The sequence below is a fragment of the Phycodurus eques genome, chromosome 1 (assembly GCF_024500275.1).
Source record: "Phycodurus eques isolate BA_2022a chromosome 1, UOR_Pequ_1.1, whole genome shotgun sequence".
NCBI classification, from domain to species: domain Eukaryota; kingdom Metazoa; phylum Chordata; class Actinopteri; order Syngnathiformes; family Syngnathidae; genus Phycodurus; species Phycodurus eques.
This window is the reverse complement of record NC_084525.1, coordinates 14,612,367-14,633,841: the sequence shown is the minus strand read 5'-3', so window position 1 is coordinate 14,633,841 and position 21,475 is coordinate 14,612,367. Positions and strand designations below refer to the sequence as shown.

The window sequence follows — 21,475 nt, the reverse complement described above, 5'->3', positions numbered from 1 at the left end:
AGGTTACACAGAAGCTCAGTGAGATTCCTAATTCAGTCTGCTCTTATCTGGCTTCTCGAGGCAAGGTTTCTCATCTGTCAAAGGAACAACATGGTCTTTGTCAGTCAGCTGACAACATTGTCTGCTATTTATAACCTAAATGCTCAGGGTCAACAATATTATAGTTAACAATCACTTCTGCACATATGGATCACTGTCTTGCCTGATGATATTGGCATATCTTTATTTGCCCTTTACAATAAGAATAAACAAATTCACTTTGTGAATAAATATTTAAATACTGAGGAATGGCTGAAAACCTCCTGAAGAAGAGGGCCCACAGACAGACAATGGCAACATCAACAGGACAACCACAGAAGGGGAAAGGCGGAACTGTCAGAGAAATGTATAGGCAGCAGAAATCAGGTGTGTCAGAGAAGTTCCAGGACTGGCATCACAAAAGATACATTTCAAATCCAAACTACAAGTTTACCCCTTGGAAGCAATCCTCCTGGAGTCTAACGGACCTTCCCAGCCTTCTATGCTACGCCTTCATGCACTCCTGGAAGGATCGTTGCAGGATCCCATGCAGCTCTGTCCTAACAGCCATCTTGACATCATCTTTAAAACAAGTCCTCTTGATGACCCCCTTGAGCTTGGGAAAGAGCAACAAAATCACACGGAGCAAGGTGAGTAGGGAGTTTGCGCCATCACAGGGATGTTCTTCTCGGCCAGGAACTGTGGGATGCTCAGGGCTTGTGAGCTAGCACATTGTCATGGTGAAGTAACCACCAGTTGTCCTGGCACAACTCTTGCCTCTTCTTGCACACGGAATGAAGCCATCACCGCAGGACCTTTTTTATTTTGTAGACGTGCTTGTTGATTGTCTCGTTCATATTGAAGGGGAAAACACGTAATTTGAAGTTTGGATTTAAAATACTTTTTACCATTTGTGACACCATTCCTGGAACTTGTCTGACACACCTTGATTCTTTGAAATGTGATGATGTGGTGACATCACCAACCATTAAGGATAAGACAATATCAAAAACCTGCTCCCGCTCTTCACAAACATATTTTTGAAATATAATACATTATATAACCAACATAAAGTACAGTCTTGTCATTGAGCATTTAAGACATCCTAAATAATCTGATAGTTTACAGAGAAACCAAACACCTCTGTCATTAGCTTACTACTTTTGGAAGCTTCCCGATTCAAATTCAGATTCATACGACAATTGACATCATGATGGAGCAGGCTCCATGTGTCACATCAGTGCTGGACTCCATTTACCCACCATTTCAACGTTTTGAGCTATAAATGAGTGCGATATAATTCCATTTAGAATCAGACAAAGTCCACTGGTTGTATGGTTTACAAAGACATTAAAGACAAATGTCCTCTTTTCTCCACTGATGTGGAGTTTTTGATGGCACAAGAGTATAATAAAGACATGTTCCTGTAATCCACCAAATCTAATTGTTGTTGTGGTTCTGCACATCTTGCAGTCCACTCAGCTCTCTTTGGCTATAGCCGCATCGTTCTTTCTGGCTTGGTTCTCAGCCAACTTCTCATTTTCTTCCTCTTTTACGCTAGCTTGTAAATTAAACTTGGGGAGTGCCGGGAGCTCGCAATACGCAGTTGGCAGGCACGGCACCAACTGCAATCCGTTGCTGTCATTCATGACCTGTACACAGCTGTAGAGATCCTGCAGGGGGCAGGTAGTGGAGAGGGCCGGTGGGTGTGCACTTGGCTGTTCTATCATGCTGTAGCTGCTCTCTGGCATGCTAACAATCTCAGGCCATGGGGATTGTGAGAAGGCTTGAGGAGGAGACATGCAGTACGGGCTTTGTGTGTACGTTGTTGGCGGCTGGCTCCAAAGTTGATTATGAGTTGTGGTGGCCGTCAAGTCGTGTGGGACACTGAAGGCATCCCTCATCTGGTTGAGCGACTCGGTAGGAATGGTGCACTCTTTGGGCGTGGTGACATAGATGTTGTCAGGACTCACCTGCTCCCAAACTTCAGTGTCCATGAAGCTGGGAGGCAAGTAGCCGTGGAAATTAGTCAGGTGGCGGTTGATTTCATCCAAATTCCCATTCTGAGGACAGAGCGTGGGAGGCAGAAATTAAGTCAGTGAGTAGCAATGGTGGGAAGTATGTAAGTACAAAAACTTTGTTACTATACTTTAGTAGATTACTTTTTACTACCTTAATGTTCAACATTCTGTACTTTATATTCCTTGCTAAGGGTTGCATGACTTCAGATTTTTTGGAAGTCAACTTTGTGATGAAAGTCAAGTTGACATTGACTAGTTACTGATGACATCAGTGATATTTTTTCCAGCACTTATTTTATGTGGCCCGCAAAAGCAAACCATGCGCGTCAACTTCCATGATTCTTGCTAAAATCTGTACTAAAATCTAAAATTGTCATATTTAATAAAGAATCAAGTTGTGCTATAACAAGTATTTTGTTGTTGTTACCAAACCTCTTTTTACAGTAACTTGAACAATAGTTGAACAAACCCTTATCCTTGACTTCTCATTCCATTACGAGTCAGTCATGTAATGTAGCAGCCGTGGCCACTATCAGCTTGTTTGCAGTGCTGGCTTAGTATTGCTCGTGCTGCTTTTGTGGAAGCTAGATATGCGTTCTCTGTGTGACTATCATGTCGACGTGCTTTCATAATCACGTCATTATGAATAGACATGTTTGGCAATCGCGCTCATGCACGTGAGGGGCACATGCTTCAGTTAGACTTGAGGGGTTTGTGAAGTGAAGTGAAGATAGGAGGCATTCAAATCTTGCAAGCAGTTTTAACACTGCAGACTCCCGTTTAAGTGACGGAGTTGAATCATTAGTTCCACATTAAAAGATAGTAAATGTACTTCAGTGTGAGTACTTTTGCCACCTTTGGTGAGCAGAAGACAGGACACATATAGAGCGAATGGAACGTGTATTACCTTCAAAAGCAGCGGGTCAATGCCGATGATGCGCGGTTTCGGAATAGGTGGCAAGAAGAAGTCTTTAATTCTGAATGGTAAAACAGCAGGATGCGAGATTTAAGTGAAAGGTACCTGCAGCTTTTCATCTCACATGAGGGCAAGGAATTTGAATTCTCACCTCACCCACTGTGGAATAACACGTACAGTGATGGCCAGCAGCACCACGATGCTGATGCTCGTCACCAGAATCAGCACCAGCAGTTTGTCTGCTATAGTGAAAAGAACATAGTTGTGGTCAGGGCCTGCAAGGCCTAAACATTATCAGAAGTACTGACCTACATTTGCAACCTACATTGTAATATTTGCTTCATGAAGTTATGTTCATTTATTCCCAACAGTCTTTTGTCTTCATTTGGTAGCGTTTCTCTTGGCTGCATTTACTCCAGTACAAGTGGATGTTAATATTATTATTATTTTTTGACCAGTCAGACTTCAGCCTCTTTGTGTTGTCATGCCAATTTAATCTGCCCAGGGCCTTCAGAATTAGTGCTGACCCACGTAATGTAAAGTAAACTATACATTGCTAATACATACGTCAGTTCAGATTTTAAAATTGTCCTCACAGGGCCAGAGCGCTGGCCCTCGATGACATCAGCATTTTTCTGTTCTCTGATTGGTTGGCCAGACCAAGCAGAGTTCGACGAGCAAAACACACACATTAATACATTTAATAATCAGCATCTCTGGTGATGAGTATGTTATTTTATTCAAATGGTTTCCATTGTTTTTGTCATGTTATTAAATATTGATTGTGAACTGTTCCAAATGGTGAATGTGGCACAGTTGCATGCTGTTATATTGCCTTTTTGCATGGTATTGAAATTGTGTGGAAGTGACAGTGGTGGTGCTAAGAGGAGGATTAAGTCGGATAAGTCCCCACTGAGGGCTCAGGTACCAAATGCAATTTTCTCCATCCATCACTGCCTCAGCATGCATACCCAAGCACGCTGGCATCGGCACGCTCAGTGTACCTGCTGGAGCCCGGGCGGGAATGCTCATCAGCAATGGCTGACTCCATTTGCTCCATAGGCCGTAGTTGTGTGAGCGGCAGCGTACGCGGATCACATAGTCATTGATAGGAAGGCCAAGCAGCTTGACTTGAGGCTCTCGCAGCGACTGCTTGACCTGTTGGCAACGGGACAGAACATGAAGAATCCCGAGGAGCACTTTGCTGTTTCCTTATATCCTCTTTTGTATTATCTCTCTCTTTTACCTTCCACTTGTCAGGCTCGCTAACTCGTCTGTACTGCAACTCGTACACCAGAGTGATCCAGCCGTACTTGAGGTCTGAGGGCCTCGGGTACACCCAGGTGAGCAGCACGTCATGACCTATCTCATCCCCGCCGGCATCCATCAGTTCGTACTTTAGATTGACTGGTGCATCAGTCTGAACTGTAAGAGAGGCAATGAAGCAAAACATCGGATCCTTTGCAATGGACTCTAATCCTGTGAGACATCTGAGGTAAATGGATGCCTCTATGCAACTGTTGTTGCAGTCTAATAAGAGTGTTTGGGCTGAGCAAAATGATCATGAGCATTAGGAAACCACAGGCCAGGGAGTGAAGTGTTATGAGTAGTCGGCTGCAACTGTGGTTAATATTTGGTATTCTTGTACCTTTGTAATCCAACTAAACTAACGAATGGAATGGAGAAATGCACATTTGTGTTAAGTGTTCAGAGTAGGCACGCACAAGTATTTCCAACCTAAAACAACAATGGGGTTTACTGCACTATTACTGCAACAAGGGGACACAATTTACTGCTAAATTTTAAACCCACATCCCCTCCCCTCCAAAAGTATTGGAACACAAAAATGAATGAGGTCAACAATTAGCTTTTTAAATTTTTTTAATGTTTTTTATTTATTTATTTTTACATTTTTGTAAATGGTCTTCTTCTTTTCCTTGTCCTGTTAGGGGTCACCACAGCGTGTCATCCTTTTCCATGTAAGCCTATCTCCTGCCTCTTCCTCTCGAACAGCAACTGCTCTCATGTCTTCCCTCACGACATCCATCAACCTTCTCTCTGGTCTTCCTCTAGCTCTCTTGCCTGGCAGCTCCATCTTCATCACCCTTCTACCAATACACTAATTCCCTCTCCTCTGGACGTGTCCAAATCATCAAAGTCTGCTCTCTCTAACTTTGTCTCCAAAACATCTGCTCACTCCTAGAGAGAACCTCAACATCTTCATTTCTGCCACCTCCAGCTCTGCTTCATGTTGTCCCTTCAGTGCCACTGTCTCTAATCTTTACATCATGGCTGGCCTCACCACTGTCTTCTAAACTTTGCCCTTTGTCCTAGCACAAATGACTAATGACTAGGGTTGGACATTGTTTGAATTTGAGCGATTCCGGTTCTGATTCCGGTTCCTTAGTTTGATTCCGGCTCCAAACGATTCTCGATTCCAATTATTTTAGGGGGCTGGGTCAAAAAAGTGTGCATGGCTTAAATAAAGGGTGTCCAAATTATGAACATCCATTTTCTTAGCAGCCCGCAGCATAGACTAAAATGAACATTTAACTCGAGGTTCTTTATAACCAGTATCAATGTCAAACCTATGAAGTAAAAGGCAATGTGTGTGGAACTAACCCAGTTGACTTAATATTCAAGAAATAATGTTTCAGCTAAAAGTTAAACATAGCATTGTTAAAATAGTTATTTTAACAATATAGCTGCCCCTGTATTCTGTTTCATCACGTCAAATGGTTTATATGTGCAAGTTTTAACTTGACTTCTTGTTTTAAGCTTGTAGCCTTTTATTTCGAAAGGTACGCACAGGAACGCCGCATTATGGCACGAAAAGTAACTTCATACGGCACCAGTGATTTTTTTAAATTGTCTTTTTTAATGGATGGAACCAAATGCTATAAAACGCAGATTCCTTTCCCTACCCACTGATGAGGCACAAGGTTAGCGTTTGTGATACTGTGAGACACGTTTACGTGAATTTTGTCCCAATTCATTGTGTTGTAAAGTTGCTACGGTGAGGTTTTAGCCCAATGTTAAGCTTTTCTCTCTTTTTTTTTACGCTTACATTGGTTTGAAGACTAAAATAAACGCAAAAAAACAACCAACCATTTACCTTGTTGGCTGTCTCAATGTTGGCATAGACGTATTTTATCGTTTCACTAACCCAGTTGACTGAGAGTTGACTTCACTGAAGCTCCGCACGGTGTAGGCTGAGGCTCGGCGCGCGTCATACGCTACACATCTTGAAAGCCTCCTTTGCACAATATAATCTTATTCTAAGTGTTGCACTGAGGCGACTGGTCATGTCATGTGTGTGTGTGTGTGTGTGTGTGTGGGTGTGTGCGTGTGTTCCACGTTTTGTCTTCCTCTCTCTCGTTGCTCACACACCTGCTCCTGTGAGCATCTTCACCACCTGTGCCTCGTTCATACCTAATTACCGATTGTATTTAACCTCGTGTCTCATTCCCACTCGTTGCCAGTTCGTTGTACCTTGTCGTCACGTTCCAGCATTCCTTGTCACAGACTCACAGTAAGACTTTGACCCTGTTCCGATTATCGACCTTGCCTCTTTGCCTCATGTTCTTAGATACTGTTGCCCTTCTTGGATTGCCTGCCCGTGTACCGACCTATGCCCGTCTATTAAACCTCTCTTTTTGGAAACTGTCCATTTGTTTTGGAGTCTTGCATTTTTGGGTCCTAGCCTCTGTTCCGTTCATGACAGGTCATTCATTTTGACAAAGTTAAGACACACTTTTGCTCGCTACCACCGCCGTTGGCCACAGGCACATCATCGTGTATGTTCTTCTTCTTTGGTTCACGCCGCTTCTTCGTTGCTTTTCGCCACTTCTTCTTCGCGGCTGGAGGACTAGGCATCGAAACTGGGAACCGAAATTTTAAAATTTTAATAGTTCCGGGAGAACCGGTACGTTAGTCTCGGTTCTAATCGGTTCTCGATTCTTTATGCCCAACCCTACTAATGACTAACCTTATGCTACAGCAGCTTTCGGAGTCGTTTACAGTAGTTGTGAAACTTCTCGATTGTGGCTGCATGACTGTTTTACTCGCTCCTGTGGTCAAGTCGTACACACCAGTGGGAGTTGCAATGAATTAATCATGATGTACAAACTGTTTAATTATTTACATCCTGTATGATTATGTCATTGCTATATGTTTTTATAAAGTACAATATTATAGTGTTATTTTCCGTCATTACAAATGTTTTTTGGGGGGAGGGGCTGGAAAGGATTAATGGCGTTTCCATTTAATTCAGTGGGGAAAGATGATTTAAGATATGATAGATAGATAGATAGATAGATAGATAGATAGATAGATAGATTCTATGTTACAAGCATGGTCACAGAACTAATTAAACTTGTATTTCAAGGCACCACTGTACAGGTAACTTTTTTAATTTTTATTTCTTTGCCATTTCAATTCCTGTCTCCAATCTTTATACATATGGTGTAACACACGCACGTGCGCACACACGCACGTGCGCACACACACACACAAAAGACTGACATTGGCTTTCACATTCGTCCTTACCGATGTCGGCCACATCAAGGCAGTGTTCTGGTGAAGTGAAGTTTTGGCGAGCAGTTACAGCCGTGACGTTCATGCAGTAGATGTTCCATATGAATGTGTGGATGCTGTCAAAATGGCAGCTGTTGGCACCGGCACTCGTGTTGTCTGGACACTCAAGTTTCGGTCCCTTGCTGCATGGAACGAATAATGATTCATCAGAGCAATCACTTCAGTCAAGTAATTTCATTACAGCCCTCCAATTTCAGCACATAGCCCTGCGGGCAGTCATCAAAAGTGTGTGCCATTTTTCCATTTACAAAGATAATAAGTGTTTTTGTACTCTTTGGAATAGGTGAGCACGTGGTTGACTTCCTCCCCTTCTGTCAGGTTGGTGAGCGGATGCCACCAGCAGGTGAAGACCTCCATGTTGGGCGAGCGACAGTAGTAGATGAGAGGCCTGGTTGTCACAGCAACCTCACCTGCATGCAGGGAGTCCGTCGGTTAGATAAATGCAAGTGTATACGTATGAATGCACGTGTTAACTTTCATTAACATTCGTATTCCTTCAGCCGTACAACCTGGACTTGACGGAGGTTAACCATTGAATATTTAGGTTCGACATTGCACTTGTTAAATAACCCACACACGCTCACACAGCTTTCACATGTCATCAAACACACATGCATTGACAGATGGCCCATGAAGCAAAATTGATTGCCATCTGCAGGATGTCGGAACATGGCGACCGATACAAACAAATAACCATCAGAGAGTCAAGCAGGCGGAATTGAGAAATTACATTTGAGGAAAGAATATCAACTGGCCTCTTTTCCGTCTCATACAAACATCTGCATGAGCATAGTGTTTGCATTACAGTGAAGAGTAAGGCTGTGGTGAAAAAGGCTATGGAAGTCTATGTTTAATAGCTTGATGAGGGAAGCACATCATACATAAGAAGTCATAGAATCGTCATCATTAGAAGGAGTAAACGTATCGTAATAACTCATCAGGACTTCCGAGAACTCAGGTTATCCAGAGTCCTGCAATATTTGTTACATTAATTTAGATCAGTGATTCTCAAAGTGTGGTACATGAAAGAGTCACTGCCTAAGTACAGTGCAGTTGTAGTTAACTTTTTAGAACAAGTTTTTATTGCTTTTTCATCAATACGTCAAAGACAAAGACAAAGGGATAAAACATTATTCTAAAACAGATGCTTAAATGACAAAGACAGGCAAAAAGGTGATTCAGCAGTTACACAATAAATGGGTATTCCATTAATCCAGGTGGAGTGTAGGGTGTGACATAACACACTCAGAATCCATCCATCCATCCATTTTCTACCGCATATCCGAGGTCGGGTCGCTTTAGCAGGGAAGCCCAGACTTCCCTCTCCCCACCCACTTCATCCAGTTCTTCCGGGGGGATCCCGAGGCGTTCCCAGGCCAGCCGGGAGACATAATCTCTCCAGTGTGTCCTGAGTCGTCCCCGGGGTCCCGGAACACCTCACCAGGAAGGCGTCTGGGAGGCATCCGAATCAGATGCCCCAGCCACCTCATCTGGCTCCTCTCGATGTGGAGGTGCAGCGGCTCTACTTTGAGATCCTCCCGGATGACCGAGCTTCTCACCCTATCTCTAAGGGAGAGCCCGGACACCCTGCAGAGGAAACAAGATACTTGAACTCCTCCACTTGGGTCTCCTCCACTTAGGTCAGGATCTCATCCCCGACCTGGAGAGGGCACTCCACCGTTTTCCGACTGAGTACCATGGTCTCAGATTTGGAGGTGCTGATTCTCATCCCAGCCGCGTCACACTCGGCTGTGAACTGCTCCAGTGAGAGCTGGAGATCATGGCTTGATGAAGCACCATCATCTGCAAAAAGCAGAGATGCAATACTGAGGCCACCAAACCAGACCCCTTCTACGCCTCGGCTGCGCCTTGAAATTCTGTCCATAAAAGTTCTGAACAGAATCGGTGACAAAGGGCAGCCTTGGCAGAGTCCAACCCTCACCGGAAACGAGTCCGACTTACTGCCGGATATGCGGACCAAACTCTGACTCCGGTCGTACAGGGGCCCGTATTAGGGAATTCGATACCCCATACTCCCGAAGCACCCACCACAGGACTCCCCGAGGTACACGGTCGAACGTCTTCTGCAAGTCCACAAAACACATGTAGACCGATTGGGCAAACTCCCATGCACCCTCCAGGACCCTGCCGAGGGTGTAGAGCTAGTCCACTTTTCCACGGCCAGGACGAAAACCACATTGCTCCTCCTGAGTCTGAGATTCGACTTCCCGACAGGACCCTCTCTCCAGCACCCCTGAATAGACCTTACCAGGGAGGCTGAGGAGTTTGATCCCCCTGTAGTTGGAACACACCCTCCGGTCCACTTTCTTAAAAAGGGGGACCACCACCCAAGTCTGCCAATCCAGAGGCACTGTCCTTGATGTCCGTGCGATGTTGCAGAAGCATGCCAACCAGGCCAGCCCCACAACATCCAGAGCCTTTAGAAACCCCGGGGGGCATTGCCACCGAGTATGGGGTACCAAATCCCCTAGCTTTTTAACCACCTTGGTGACCTCAACCCCAGAGATAGGAGGGCCCGCCTCAAAGAAACCAGACTTTGCTTCCTCATGGGAAGGCGTGTCGGTGCAATTGAAGAGGTCTTCAGAGTATTCTCCCCACCGACTCACAACGTCCCGAGTCGAGGTCAGCAGTGCCCCATCCCCACTATACACAGTGTTTATGGTGCACTGCTTTCCCCTCCTGAGATGCCGGATAGTGGACCAGAATTTCCTCGAAGCCGTCCGGAAGTCTTTCTCCATGGTCTCACCGAACTTCTCCCATACCAGAGTTCTTGCTTCAGCGACCACCAAAGCTGCATTCCGCTTGGCCATCCGGTATCCATCAGCTGCCTCAGGAGTCCCACAGGCCAAAAAGGCCCGATAGGACTCCTTCTTCAGCTTGACGGCATCCCTCACTGTTGGTGTCCACCAACAGGTTCGGGGATTGCCGCCACGACAGGCACCGACCACCTTAAGACCACAGCTCCGGTCGGCCGCCTCAGCAATGGAGGCGCGGAACATGGTCCACTCGGACTCGATGTGTCCCGACTGCCCTGGAACATGAGCAAAGTTCTGTCGGAGGTGGGAGTTGAAACTCCTTCTGACCCTCACAATACGATTGGGCCTGCCACGTCGGACCGGCATCTTCCCCCACCATCGGAGCCAACTCACCACCAGGTGGTGATCAGTTGTATTTTCAATACATTTAATGCAGGGATATTCTAAATACAGATTTATTTAAATGGGATGCTAGGTTCTGTTTCCAAGGAAACAGTCTTGGTGATTTGGGAAGAACACAATTCAGCCAATTCCCAGATGAGCTACAACATTCTCCCACAAAGAGCGGACCTTAGATTAGAACACTTCCATGATTTGAGCATAAGTGTACCGCTTTCATCCCCACATTTCCCACACAAATCATCCTTGAGCAAGCCCATTCTTAAAAGTCTCGGTGGGGTAAAATAACATAGATTAATTATTTTATCGTGAATAATTTGCAGTGTGAGCTGGGTGGTGGCCGAAGGCAGGGACCTTGTCGATCCGATTCCCGGCTACAGAAGCTGGCTCTCGGCACATGGAATGTCACCTCTCTGGCAGGGAAGGAGCCCGAGCTGATGTTTGAGGTCGAGAAGTTCCGACTAGATATAGTCCTCTGAGAGGGGTTGGACTCTCTTCCACTCTGGAGTTGCCCACAGTGAGAGGCGCTGAGCAGGTGTGGGTATACTTATTGCCCCCTAACTCGGCACCTGTTCGTTGGGGTTCACCCCGGTGGACGAGAGGGTAGCCTCCCTCCGCCTTCGAGTGGGCGGACGGCACCTGACTGTTGTTTGTGCCTACGCACCAAACAGCAGTTCAGAGTACCCACCTTTTTTGTGCTCCCGATGGGGACTCCATCGTTCTGCTGGGGGACTTCAATGCTCACGTGGGCAATGACAGTGAGACCTGGAAGGGTGTGTTTGGGAGGAACGGCCCCCCGATAAGAACCCGAGCGGTGTTCTGTTATTGGATTGTCCATAACAGTTTGGCACCAGTACACCCTTGGTCGCAGTTCGATGATCGACTTTGTGGTTGTGTCATTGGACTTGCGGCCGCATGTCTTGGACACTCAGGTGAAGAGAGGGGCGGAGCTGTCAACTGATCACCACCTGGTGGTGACTTGGCGCCGAAAGATGCCGGTCCGACCTGGCAGGCACAAACATATTGTGAGGGTCTGCTGGGAACGTCTGGCAGAATCCCCTGTCAAAAGGAGTTTCAACTCCCACCTCCAGCAGAACTTCACCCACGTTTCGGGGGAGGCGGGGGACATTGAGTCCGAGTGGACCATGTTCCGCGCCTCTATTGCTGAGGTGGCCGACCGGAGCTGTGGCTGTAAGGTGGTTGGTGCCTGTCGTGGCGGCAATCCCCGAACCCGTTGGTGGACACAGATGATGTGGTTCTGTTTGCTTCATCTAGCCGTGATCTCCAATTCTCACTGTAGCGGTTCGCAGCAGAGTGTGAAGCAGCTGGGATGAGAATCAGCACCTCCAAATCTGAGACCATGGTCCTCAGTCGGAAAAGGGTGGCGTGCGCGCTCCGGGTCTGGGATGAGATCCTGCCCCAAGTGGAGGAGTTCAAGTATCTTGGGGTCTTGCTCACGAGTGAGGGAAGAATGGAACGGGAGATCGACAGGCGGCTCGGTGCAGCGTCTGCAGTGATGCGGACATTGTATCGGTCCGTTGTGGTGAAGAAGGAGCTAAGCCGAAAGGCGAAGCTCTCGATTTACCAGTCGATCTACGTTCCTACCCTCACCTATGGGCACGAGCTCCGGGAGGATCTCAGAGTAGAGCTGCTGCTCCTCCACATCGAGAGGAGCCAGATGAGGTGGCTGGGGCATCTGATTCGGATGCCTCCCGGACGCCTCCCTGGTGAGTTGTTCCGGCGCGTCCAACCGGGAGGAGACCCCGGGGACGACCCAGGACACGCTGGAGAGACTATGTCACTCAGCTGGCCTGGGAACGCCTCGGGATCCCCTCGGAAGAGCTGGAGGAAGTGGCTGGGGAGAGGGAAGTCTGGGCGTCCCTACTAAAGCTACTGCCCCTGCGACCCGACCTCGGATAAGCGGTAGAAAATGGATGGATGGATACTGTAATAATTTATGTTCGGTAACGATAAGCCCCCTCTTTTCCTATACTGGTATAATTTATCCAAACGAATTCAAGGTTTTCTCTCACCCAAAGATTATTATTATTCTTTTTTAAATCATTTTGTCCTATTTTAGTAACAATTGTTTTGAGATTCATATAGGTATCGTCCACGTTTGGTCATTTTATTTAACTTTTATGTGCAAATACATTTTATTTAAATACAGTTTTTTATTTTCCTATATTTAGGCGCAGTGTTATGATAATATTTCAATTGTGCATATTGTTAAAGTGGCTTACAAAAGAATTAAATATACCTTTTGTGAATTAAACCTCTGTCTTGTTCTCGATGAATACTTAGGCCAGCTATGCTACTCTATTTTAATGTTGCTCATGATTCTTTTGAGGTGCTACTCGGTGTAAAAGGTTTGAGAACCACTGATTTTGATGTTATTTTTGAAAAAAAATTAACATCAAAAATTAACATTTTTGATGTTAATTAATTATTTCAATGATTTATTGTAAATAATAAAGTAGAAATATTTTTAATAATATACTGTATACATAAAAATGTTTTATTGTGCTTTATTTATTTTTTTAGGTATGCTTTTATTATCGTAGTTTTATTATAATACTGTAAATTCTTGCTTGAATTCAATGTTTACAGTGAGCATACATTTTTTAATAAACTCAAACTCAAAAAGATTAACGGTACGCAGAAAATACAAAACTAATTTTAACCTTTAAAGAACCTGTAAACTGAAACCATAGATTTGTTTCTGAATAGGTTGTTTCTAATTTTGAAGATAACTGCTGAAAACGTGATGTGACTGAGGACTGTCATACTGAATTCTGGAGCCATAACGTTACACTGTTTTTCACCATTAATTTTTTTCCCTGATATTTTCCTATATTTTCATGGATGTGTAGGCATAAGAAAGCTGCTAAACAACGTAGCATCCATTTTTCAGCGGGGCGAACATGCCACATTCAGCGTAAACAGCCACAGTGTCGGAAAGCAGAGACAATGGCTTGATTTTTCACGGTTTTAAAGCCTCATTTTACATATTTGACATTTTTTTTAATCTATCAAACTTGACAGTGTTGTTAACAACACGATTCTCTGTGGTGACATATTTATTGTCACTTTACAGGGGCTAGCCTGCTAATTTTACAAACAGACATGCAATAGTCCCGCATCCCCGCAACACACAATTTTTACCATTCTGAGACTCACCTGCTGCTTGTCTGTCCCCAGATTGGCTGTCCAGTTGCTGGATTGTGTTGCAGCCCACTGAGGCGACAAGCAGGGAGAGGAGCAGCTCCAGCATCCTGCTATGATCACACAATCTGTCAACACAAACAACCACACGGACTGCTCGGAACTCTGCGGGAAAGTTGGCCAGTGGCAATGGGAGCGTCCCACAGTCATGAGACATATCACAAGGATGAACATCCCCCTGCTCAACCCCCTGCCCCCACTCCTTCCCCTCTCGTTTTCGTGTTGCCAATATCAAATCACTGTAACAGACCTAAATAAAGCAACATCCGTCCAGATTATTAAAATAATGTGCCAGTTAAAATGACTTAATGTCTTGGCAGACCTGGAAAAGCTTAACACCCTGTAAAATCGTGTTTGTGATTTGTTTCTAAATACAGTACATTAAATACTATGTTTGAAGAGATGTGCTGAAAAATGTGCGACGACAATAATTTAGTACTGAATTGTTGAGATAATACATTAGCATGAAACTTTTTCACCATCTCAGTTGTATGGATGCACTTGGGCTTGGGCGTACATTCTGGCCATGAGTCGGCCTTCCCCAATATATAAGTATTGATCGCCGTCATTTAATCAATTCCGAGTTACCGGTATTTAGTATTAATAACTTGGCCCATTTCTACCGCTACAGCATGCAGTTAGCCATCAAGCTATGCCTACAACCAGTAAAAAATGCATCTTCCCTCGAGTGTTATGCCACGTGCGGCGCACAGGACCGATGCAATGGCGAACTGGATGGCTCCACCGCGAGTTGTCCGTCTACTAGCGGCTAGCTCGTTGCTGCTTGAGGACTAGCGGACCGGCATTGGGTCTGTCCAAGACTCCGCAGTCTCGCTCCATCCACCCACGTCGATCCACACAACAGCAACTCCTAAGAATCAGAATCAGAATCATCTTTATTTTGCCAAGTATGTCCAAAAACCACACAAGGAATTTGTCTCCGCTAGTTGGAGCTGCTCGAGTACAACAACAGACAGTCAATTGACAGAGAATACCTTGGAGACATAAAGACACACATTATTCAGCCTGTAGCTGACTACAGACACTTGAGCGCATACTGTACAAACAAACATATTTGATTGGCAGGTGAAGGTCGAGGAGGGTGTGTTTTCAGCGTATTTAGCAAGCACGCTCCCGCCGTCCCACAGCTTGGAGGTGGGCTCTATTTTTCATGATTTTGGAGACTTATTTTGTATGCTAGGTTTTTGATTCAATCAAATTTGGCAGGCTTGTTAAAAAAATACTCTTCTCCATTACATGTCAAATTTACATGCCTTTTTTTGTTGTTTTTCAAGGGTCTTTAAAGATAATATTCTTGCAGGAAGGAGCAACAAGTACACAGCAAAAGCAGCATACACTGTGGTTCTTCAAAGAATACTTCTTCATTTGTAAGTCACGTTGTCTTCCATAAACATGGACAAAGCTTTATGTAACGACCTATTTGTTTCTCTTTTCCCAGCAAGATGGTCTTGTTTTTTGTTAAATCAAACAGTAGCTACTCCCCCAATTACAAACATACTCATGCAGTCATTGGATAGCTTTAAGGAAGTCGACAAGTGTGAGACATACCATTTCAATGTCACTAGCGGCTCTGGTCTGGTACATCCCTTAATGTTAATTGAACTTCTCCTTTTTTCTGAGCTTAAAAGCTTCCTACTTTAATCAGCTTCAGTCTTGTCCACTTCATGGCTCTGTGACAGTCACCAGGTTTCAGCTGGATCTTTGAAAATGACCCAATTGGCCAGCAGCATCTTTATACAACAAATCAGTTGTATCCAGTCATAGCCGCTTGTACGCCAGCAAGGCGTCAAATAATGTAATTCTATCATGCACAGCCATCAGTCATATGTTTCTGAAGGTTAATCTGATAAAAGACGCAGAATCCTTTCTGGATGTCTGCTGGGAATTGCACAACTCCAGATTTTTTTGAAGTCGACAATGATGTGATGAATGTCGACTCCACGTCGTCTAATCGCCGATCCTGTCGTTATTTTTTCATCCGTTCATCCATTTCCCGTACCGCTTATCGTCACTACGGTCGCGGGCGTGCTGGAGCCTATATCAGCTATCTTTGGGCGAGAGGCGGGGTACACACTGAACTGGTCGACAGCCAATCGCAGAGCACATATAAATAAGCAGTTTTTTATTTTCCTAAATCTATGAATAATGGGGTTCACTGAATACATTTTTTAATCACAGTTACATCAGGATCTACAATAAACTGGATTTTTCTTTCTCTAAAAACTACAGATGACGAACACCTCAGTGGATTTTTATCTATCTAGCCATTTTTGTGTAAGATGGCGCCTATCCCACCTGACTTCAGGCGAGAGGCGGGGTTACACCCTGATCTGGTCGCCAGCCAATCGCAGGGCACATTAAGACCGAGAACCATTCACACTCACATTCACACCTACGGGCAGTTTAGAGTCTTCAATCAACTTGCAGGTTTTTGGGATGTGGGAGGAAACCGGAGCACCCGGAGAAAACCCACGCAGGCACGAACTGTGAGGCAGATGTGCTAACCAGTCATTCACCGTGCCGCCCGTTATTTTTTTCAGTACATCCATCCATCCATTTTCTGAGCCGCTTCTCCTCACTAGGGTCGCAGGCGTGCTGGAGCCTATCCCAGCTGTCATCGGGCAGGAGGCGGGGTACACCCTGAACTGGTTGCCAGCCAATCGCAGGGCACATACAAACAAACAAACAACCATTCGCACTCACATTCACACCTACGGGCAATTTAGTCTACGGGCAATTTTAGAGTCGCATGTTTTTGGGATGTGGGAGGAAACCGGAGTGCCCGGAGAAAACCCACGCAGGCACGGGGAGAACATGCAAACTCCACACAGGCGGGACCGGGGATTGAACCCGGGTCCTCAGAACTGTGAGGCTGACGCTCTAACCAGTCGTCCACCGTGCCGCTTTTTCAGTACAGGATAATTTAAAAAGGAAAAAATTCACAGGAGGTGGGAATGATTTACAATATTGGACGGCTCATACACCAAACTTATGCAGAACACAAAATGAAGGCTCGCCCCCTGTGGCGTGATTTTATTTCCAGCCAGAGAAAAAAAATCCTCTTGCTTGGTGTGCTTTTCACTGGGAGAGCCAGGTAATGGTGGCACAACAACAGCCAAACGGGGAAATCTGTTGTCATTGAGGGCCCATCGTATCGGCAGGTTCTGCATGGTGGGCATTTGCGGTATTTGCAAATAATCATGTACCACTTCATATGCGACAGAATCATTCCGTGCTCTCCTTTCACTTTGAGAGTGCAGGCTGAAAAGTTGTTCAAATTCATGCTGGATCCTTGTTTTATACCCTTTCCCTGGTTCTCCCTCACTTACCAACGCTGCACATTGAGAAATAGAAGACAATTTACATCAATTAAGTTGACAGACTAATTTCATTCAGCGTCCTCTTCTGTTGCTACAAGTGGCTCTGCTTCCTCCTCTTGCCAAAAACACGTTTAGCGACAAGTCGATGTCACGCTCTAAACTAGAGGCCAACCGATACATCGGCATACATTATCGCATACCACCAATAAATTGACATAGGTCAACATTAGGGTGGTCCTTTTGAACTTTTAAAAGTTATTGCTCTCATCTCACCAGTATGTTTGAAAAAACAATAATAATTATTATTATTAATTAATAATAATAAATAATATACACATATATATATATATATATGTATATATATATACGCATATATATATATATATATATATATATATATATATATATATATATATATATATATATATACGTATATGTACGTACATATATATATATATATATATATATATATATATATATATACGTATATGTACGTACATATATATATATATATGTGGGGTATTGGCCAATATATCAGATATCTGCGTTTTTAGCCCTATTGGTCCCAAATATTCGATGTCGGTCGGGTTCTACTCTAAACGTCATTGTGGAGAAGAAAAGTCAGACAGTCGACTATTATGTACAAGTCCGAACTCCGCCCTCATCCTGATTATGAGAGGATTTATGATGATGCACAGGCGGACAGGTAAATCTATTCTGTACATTCCACACCCTTGCATGCTTAGCACGGCAATCACAGTCGACAGAAGCAAAAAGTACACGGACATGTACACACGTTTGTTGTCAGGCTCTACAGCACAGCACAGTGTCAAACTCGCGGCCCAGGGTTAGATCCAGCCCGCCACATCTTTTTATCTAGCCTGCTTAAGCAAATCAAGTGCGTCTACTTATGATTCATGCTCAAGCCGCTACCAAAATACATACATACTACATAATTCAAGCATTTTTTCTTATCAATAACCTTTTTAGAATAAATCGAATAGTACTTAACTGTTTAACTTGACTTCTAAAGACAAAACAGTACAGTACATTACAGTACAGTACATTTAAGGTGGTTAGAAGATCAATCTCACATTGGCTTGTTACTAATTAACAACTTATGCATGTGATGTAATGGTACTGTAAAGCATCACAGCCCATAAACTGACCTGCTGGGGTCAAAGTATACCCACCCACATGTTTGTTGTGTATCACCCTTATCTTACAATTATTCAGTGTGCTACCTAAAGGTGGTAAACATCCATCCACACCCATGACAGAGCCTTAGCGGCGGTGTGGCACTGAGGGTAAGAGTACCCCCTGCAACAGGAGGGTCGCCAGTTCGCATCACCCCGTCCAAGCGCATGTCATCGTTGTTGTGTCTCTGGGCAAGACGCTTAACCCACATTGCCTACGAATGAATGTGGTTGGATGTTTGGTAGGGGTTTGGTTGTAGGGGCCACAGGTGCAGAATGGCAGCCATGCTTCTGTCAGACTGCCCCAGGGCAACTGTGGCTACACAAGTAGCTGACCACCACCAGGGTGTGACCAGGGCGAGTGGGTGAATAATGTAATAAGAATGTGAATAATTGTAAAGCGTCTTTGAGTGCCTAGAAAAGTGCTCAATAAGTGTAGTGCATTATGATTAATATTTTGTGTCCCTAATCATCCAAATCAGAATCTCCATGCTCGCTCGAAAACTGATGTTCCGGAGCAATAAATTTTGAAATGCTTTGAGCGTTGGTGACGTCTGGCTCTTTCCACGAACAACCTATGTCACGCACTGTCACACTCATACTAACGCTTAGAAGTTCATCGATGCCTGTTTAAAATGTCCAGCGGCAGCCCCAAATTAAAGAGTCAAACATCCTTCCTTAGACAGGAAGTTGCAGACACCAAACAACATCAGCTAATTGTCATTAAACGAATCTAAATGAGACGAGCAATAGACGGCCTTGATTTGGTATGGAACAGGACATTCCATCACATAAACACTTTAATCTGTAGCAAATGGATTCCTGTAAAAGAGCACTAATGTCGTATGTAGACAAAGGGCTTCGTAGCAACAGGCCTGTGGCTCATTAACTGAACTTGAGTTGGACATCACAAGATTAATATATTTAAACTGTCAAACAGTATGCATGTACAACTGAATGTGTGTGTGTGTGTGTGTGTGTGTGTGTGTGTGTGTGTGTGTGTGTGTGTGTGTGTGTGTGTGTGTGTGTGTGTGTGTGTGCGCGCCTTGGCTTGGAATCATAATCATGTGGACCTTTTTCCTGTGAAGGAACTGCAAACCCGCTGGACGGCCTGTCTCTCTTAGAGTGGTTTTATGAGGATTCAGGAGTTGCCAGTTTATATAATGATGTTAAGAAAGGCTGTATTTTTGGGAAGTTTACATATTAATCCCCAGTTTGACCAAACTGCTGCGAAACGATGTTTTGCTTTCAGAACCCAACATTGTCCTGCTTGCTTCCCTCAAACAGCTTAAACTAAATCGGACCACGATGGTGATCACATGACAAAGGCTCGTCATTGTTTCTTCCAGGCTGAAACTGAAGCGAAACATGTTGATTTAACGGATGCACTGAAATAATAATGAAGCTTCTGTCTTTAATAACAGCTTTCATAAGCCAAGTGTCCCAAATATTAGTTAAAATTGACCTTAGTGACCCTTTCTCTCACTTTGTGTTTTACAACCCCAATTCTAATGAAGTTGGGACATTGTGTTAAACATAAATAAAAAACAGAATACAATGATATGCAAATCATGTTCAACCTATATTTAACTGAATACACTACAAAGACAAGATATTTAATGTTCAAACTGATAAACTTCATTGTTTTTAGCAAATAATCATGAACTTCGAATTTTATGGCTGACTGGACTTAAATGTGTGATGAGAGACCTTCAATTACCTTTCAATCTTTCTGTGTGGAAAAGTGTCATGTAGCTCATCAATCCATCCATTTTCTGAGCCGCTTCTCCTCACTAGGGTCGCGGGCGTGCGGGCGTGCTGGAGCCTATCCCAGCTATCATCGGGCAGGAGGCGGGGTACAACCTGAACTGTTTGCCAGCCAATCGCAGGGCACATACAAACAAACAACCAGTCGCACTCACATTCACACCTGCGGGCAATTTAGAGTTGTCAATTAACCTACCATGCATGTTTTTTGGGATGTGGGAGAAAACCGGAGCGCCCGGAGAAAACCCACGCAGGCACGGGGAGAACATGCAAACTCCACACAGGCGGGACCGGGGATTGAACCCGGGTCCTCAGAACTGTGAGGCTGCCGCGCTAACCAGTCGACCACCGTGCCACCTCATGTAGCTCATGTGTTTCAATATTCACAAAATGTTGTATAGCTCTGGCCGTAATTGCATGCCTTGCGTTTGTGATCTCCACAGCAAGGATGCTGGAATTCAAGAAGGCACCTAAAAACTCTAACAAGACATGACAAATACAAGAAAGAAGCCCCTCTGGACCAATCAGAGCAAACTGGGGACCATTGAGAAATCACCAAGAACCAGTGAGAGGAAAATCCTCAGAGAAAACACAAATAATCTCTGAAATCAAACTAAAAAACAGTTTGAAGACAAAAAGCAGAACATGGGTTTTTAAAGAAACCCCCTTTGAGTTTATGATTTGGTCAAACGAACTAAGGTGAACCCATTAGACAAAACGCACTTTGGGCTAAACGAGTCAGTAACTGAACTATGACAGTGATAGGTATGAATTATCACTAGTCTTTTATAAGCAAAAAAGGTTCCTTTAAGTTACATCACTTAAGGGTTGTAGCACACTAACTCAGTTATTGATTCGATGAGGATATTTGCTGCGGCTGAAGCAGAAAAAAAAAAAAAACACTCGTCTTTTCTATTTTGTCACGTTGACAATATCAACTGATTAAGTTGAATGAAGCTAACCGAATCGACCCACCTTCCTGAAGAACTATTAGAGGAAGCGCCTGTTCCCTCTTTGCAGATACAAATTCCTCCAGTCGGTCCCCCTTGTGCATGCAGCACCAAAGCGGCCGCTTGGCTCAACTCAGCTCCCAGGGGAGCGACGTGCGCGCGCGCACATATCTGATGAGCTGCGTTTGGCGTGCGCGTGCGCGTGTTAGCGTGGCACTGGCTCCCCCTGGACTCGACTTGGTTCCAACCGAACCGGAACCGTGGATTCT

General features: G+C 44.5%; 1 protein-coding gene across 3 annotated transcripts; it reads right to left on the bottom strand.

The window, feature by feature from the left end:
• Positions 1 to 190: 190 nt before the first annotated feature.
• Positions 191 to 21,309, bottom strand: LOC133405911 (prolactin receptor-like). Of its 3 annotated transcripts, none has more exons than XM_061683113.1 (10): positions 21,232 to 21,309; positions 14,669 to 14,823; positions 13,908 to 14,020; positions 7,823 to 7,961; positions 7,504 to 7,673; positions 4,202 to 4,380; positions 3,960 to 4,113; positions 3,107 to 3,197; positions 2,947 to 3,016; positions 191 to 2,081 (listed from the first exon to the last, which is right to left on the bottom strand). In XM_061683113.1, the coding sequence occupies exons 3-10, from the start codon at positions 13,999 to 14,001 to the stop codon at positions 1,497 to 1,499; spliced, it is 1,482 nt and encodes a 493-aa protein (XP_061539097.1). In that variant the 5' UTR covers positions 14,002 to 14,020; positions 14,669 to 14,823; positions 21,232 to 21,309; the 3' UTR covers positions 191 to 1,496. The 3 variants fall into 3 exon arrangements, with proteins under 3 accessions (XP_061539097.1, XP_061539189.1, XP_061539011.1); XM_061683205.1 differs by lacking the exon at positions 21,232 to 21,309 and adding an exon at positions 20,210 to 21,098; XM_061683027.1 differs by lacking the exons at positions 14,669 to 14,823; positions 21,232 to 21,309 and having other exon boundaries at positions 13,908 to 14,122.
• Positions 21,310 to 21,475: the final 166 nt, after the last annotated feature.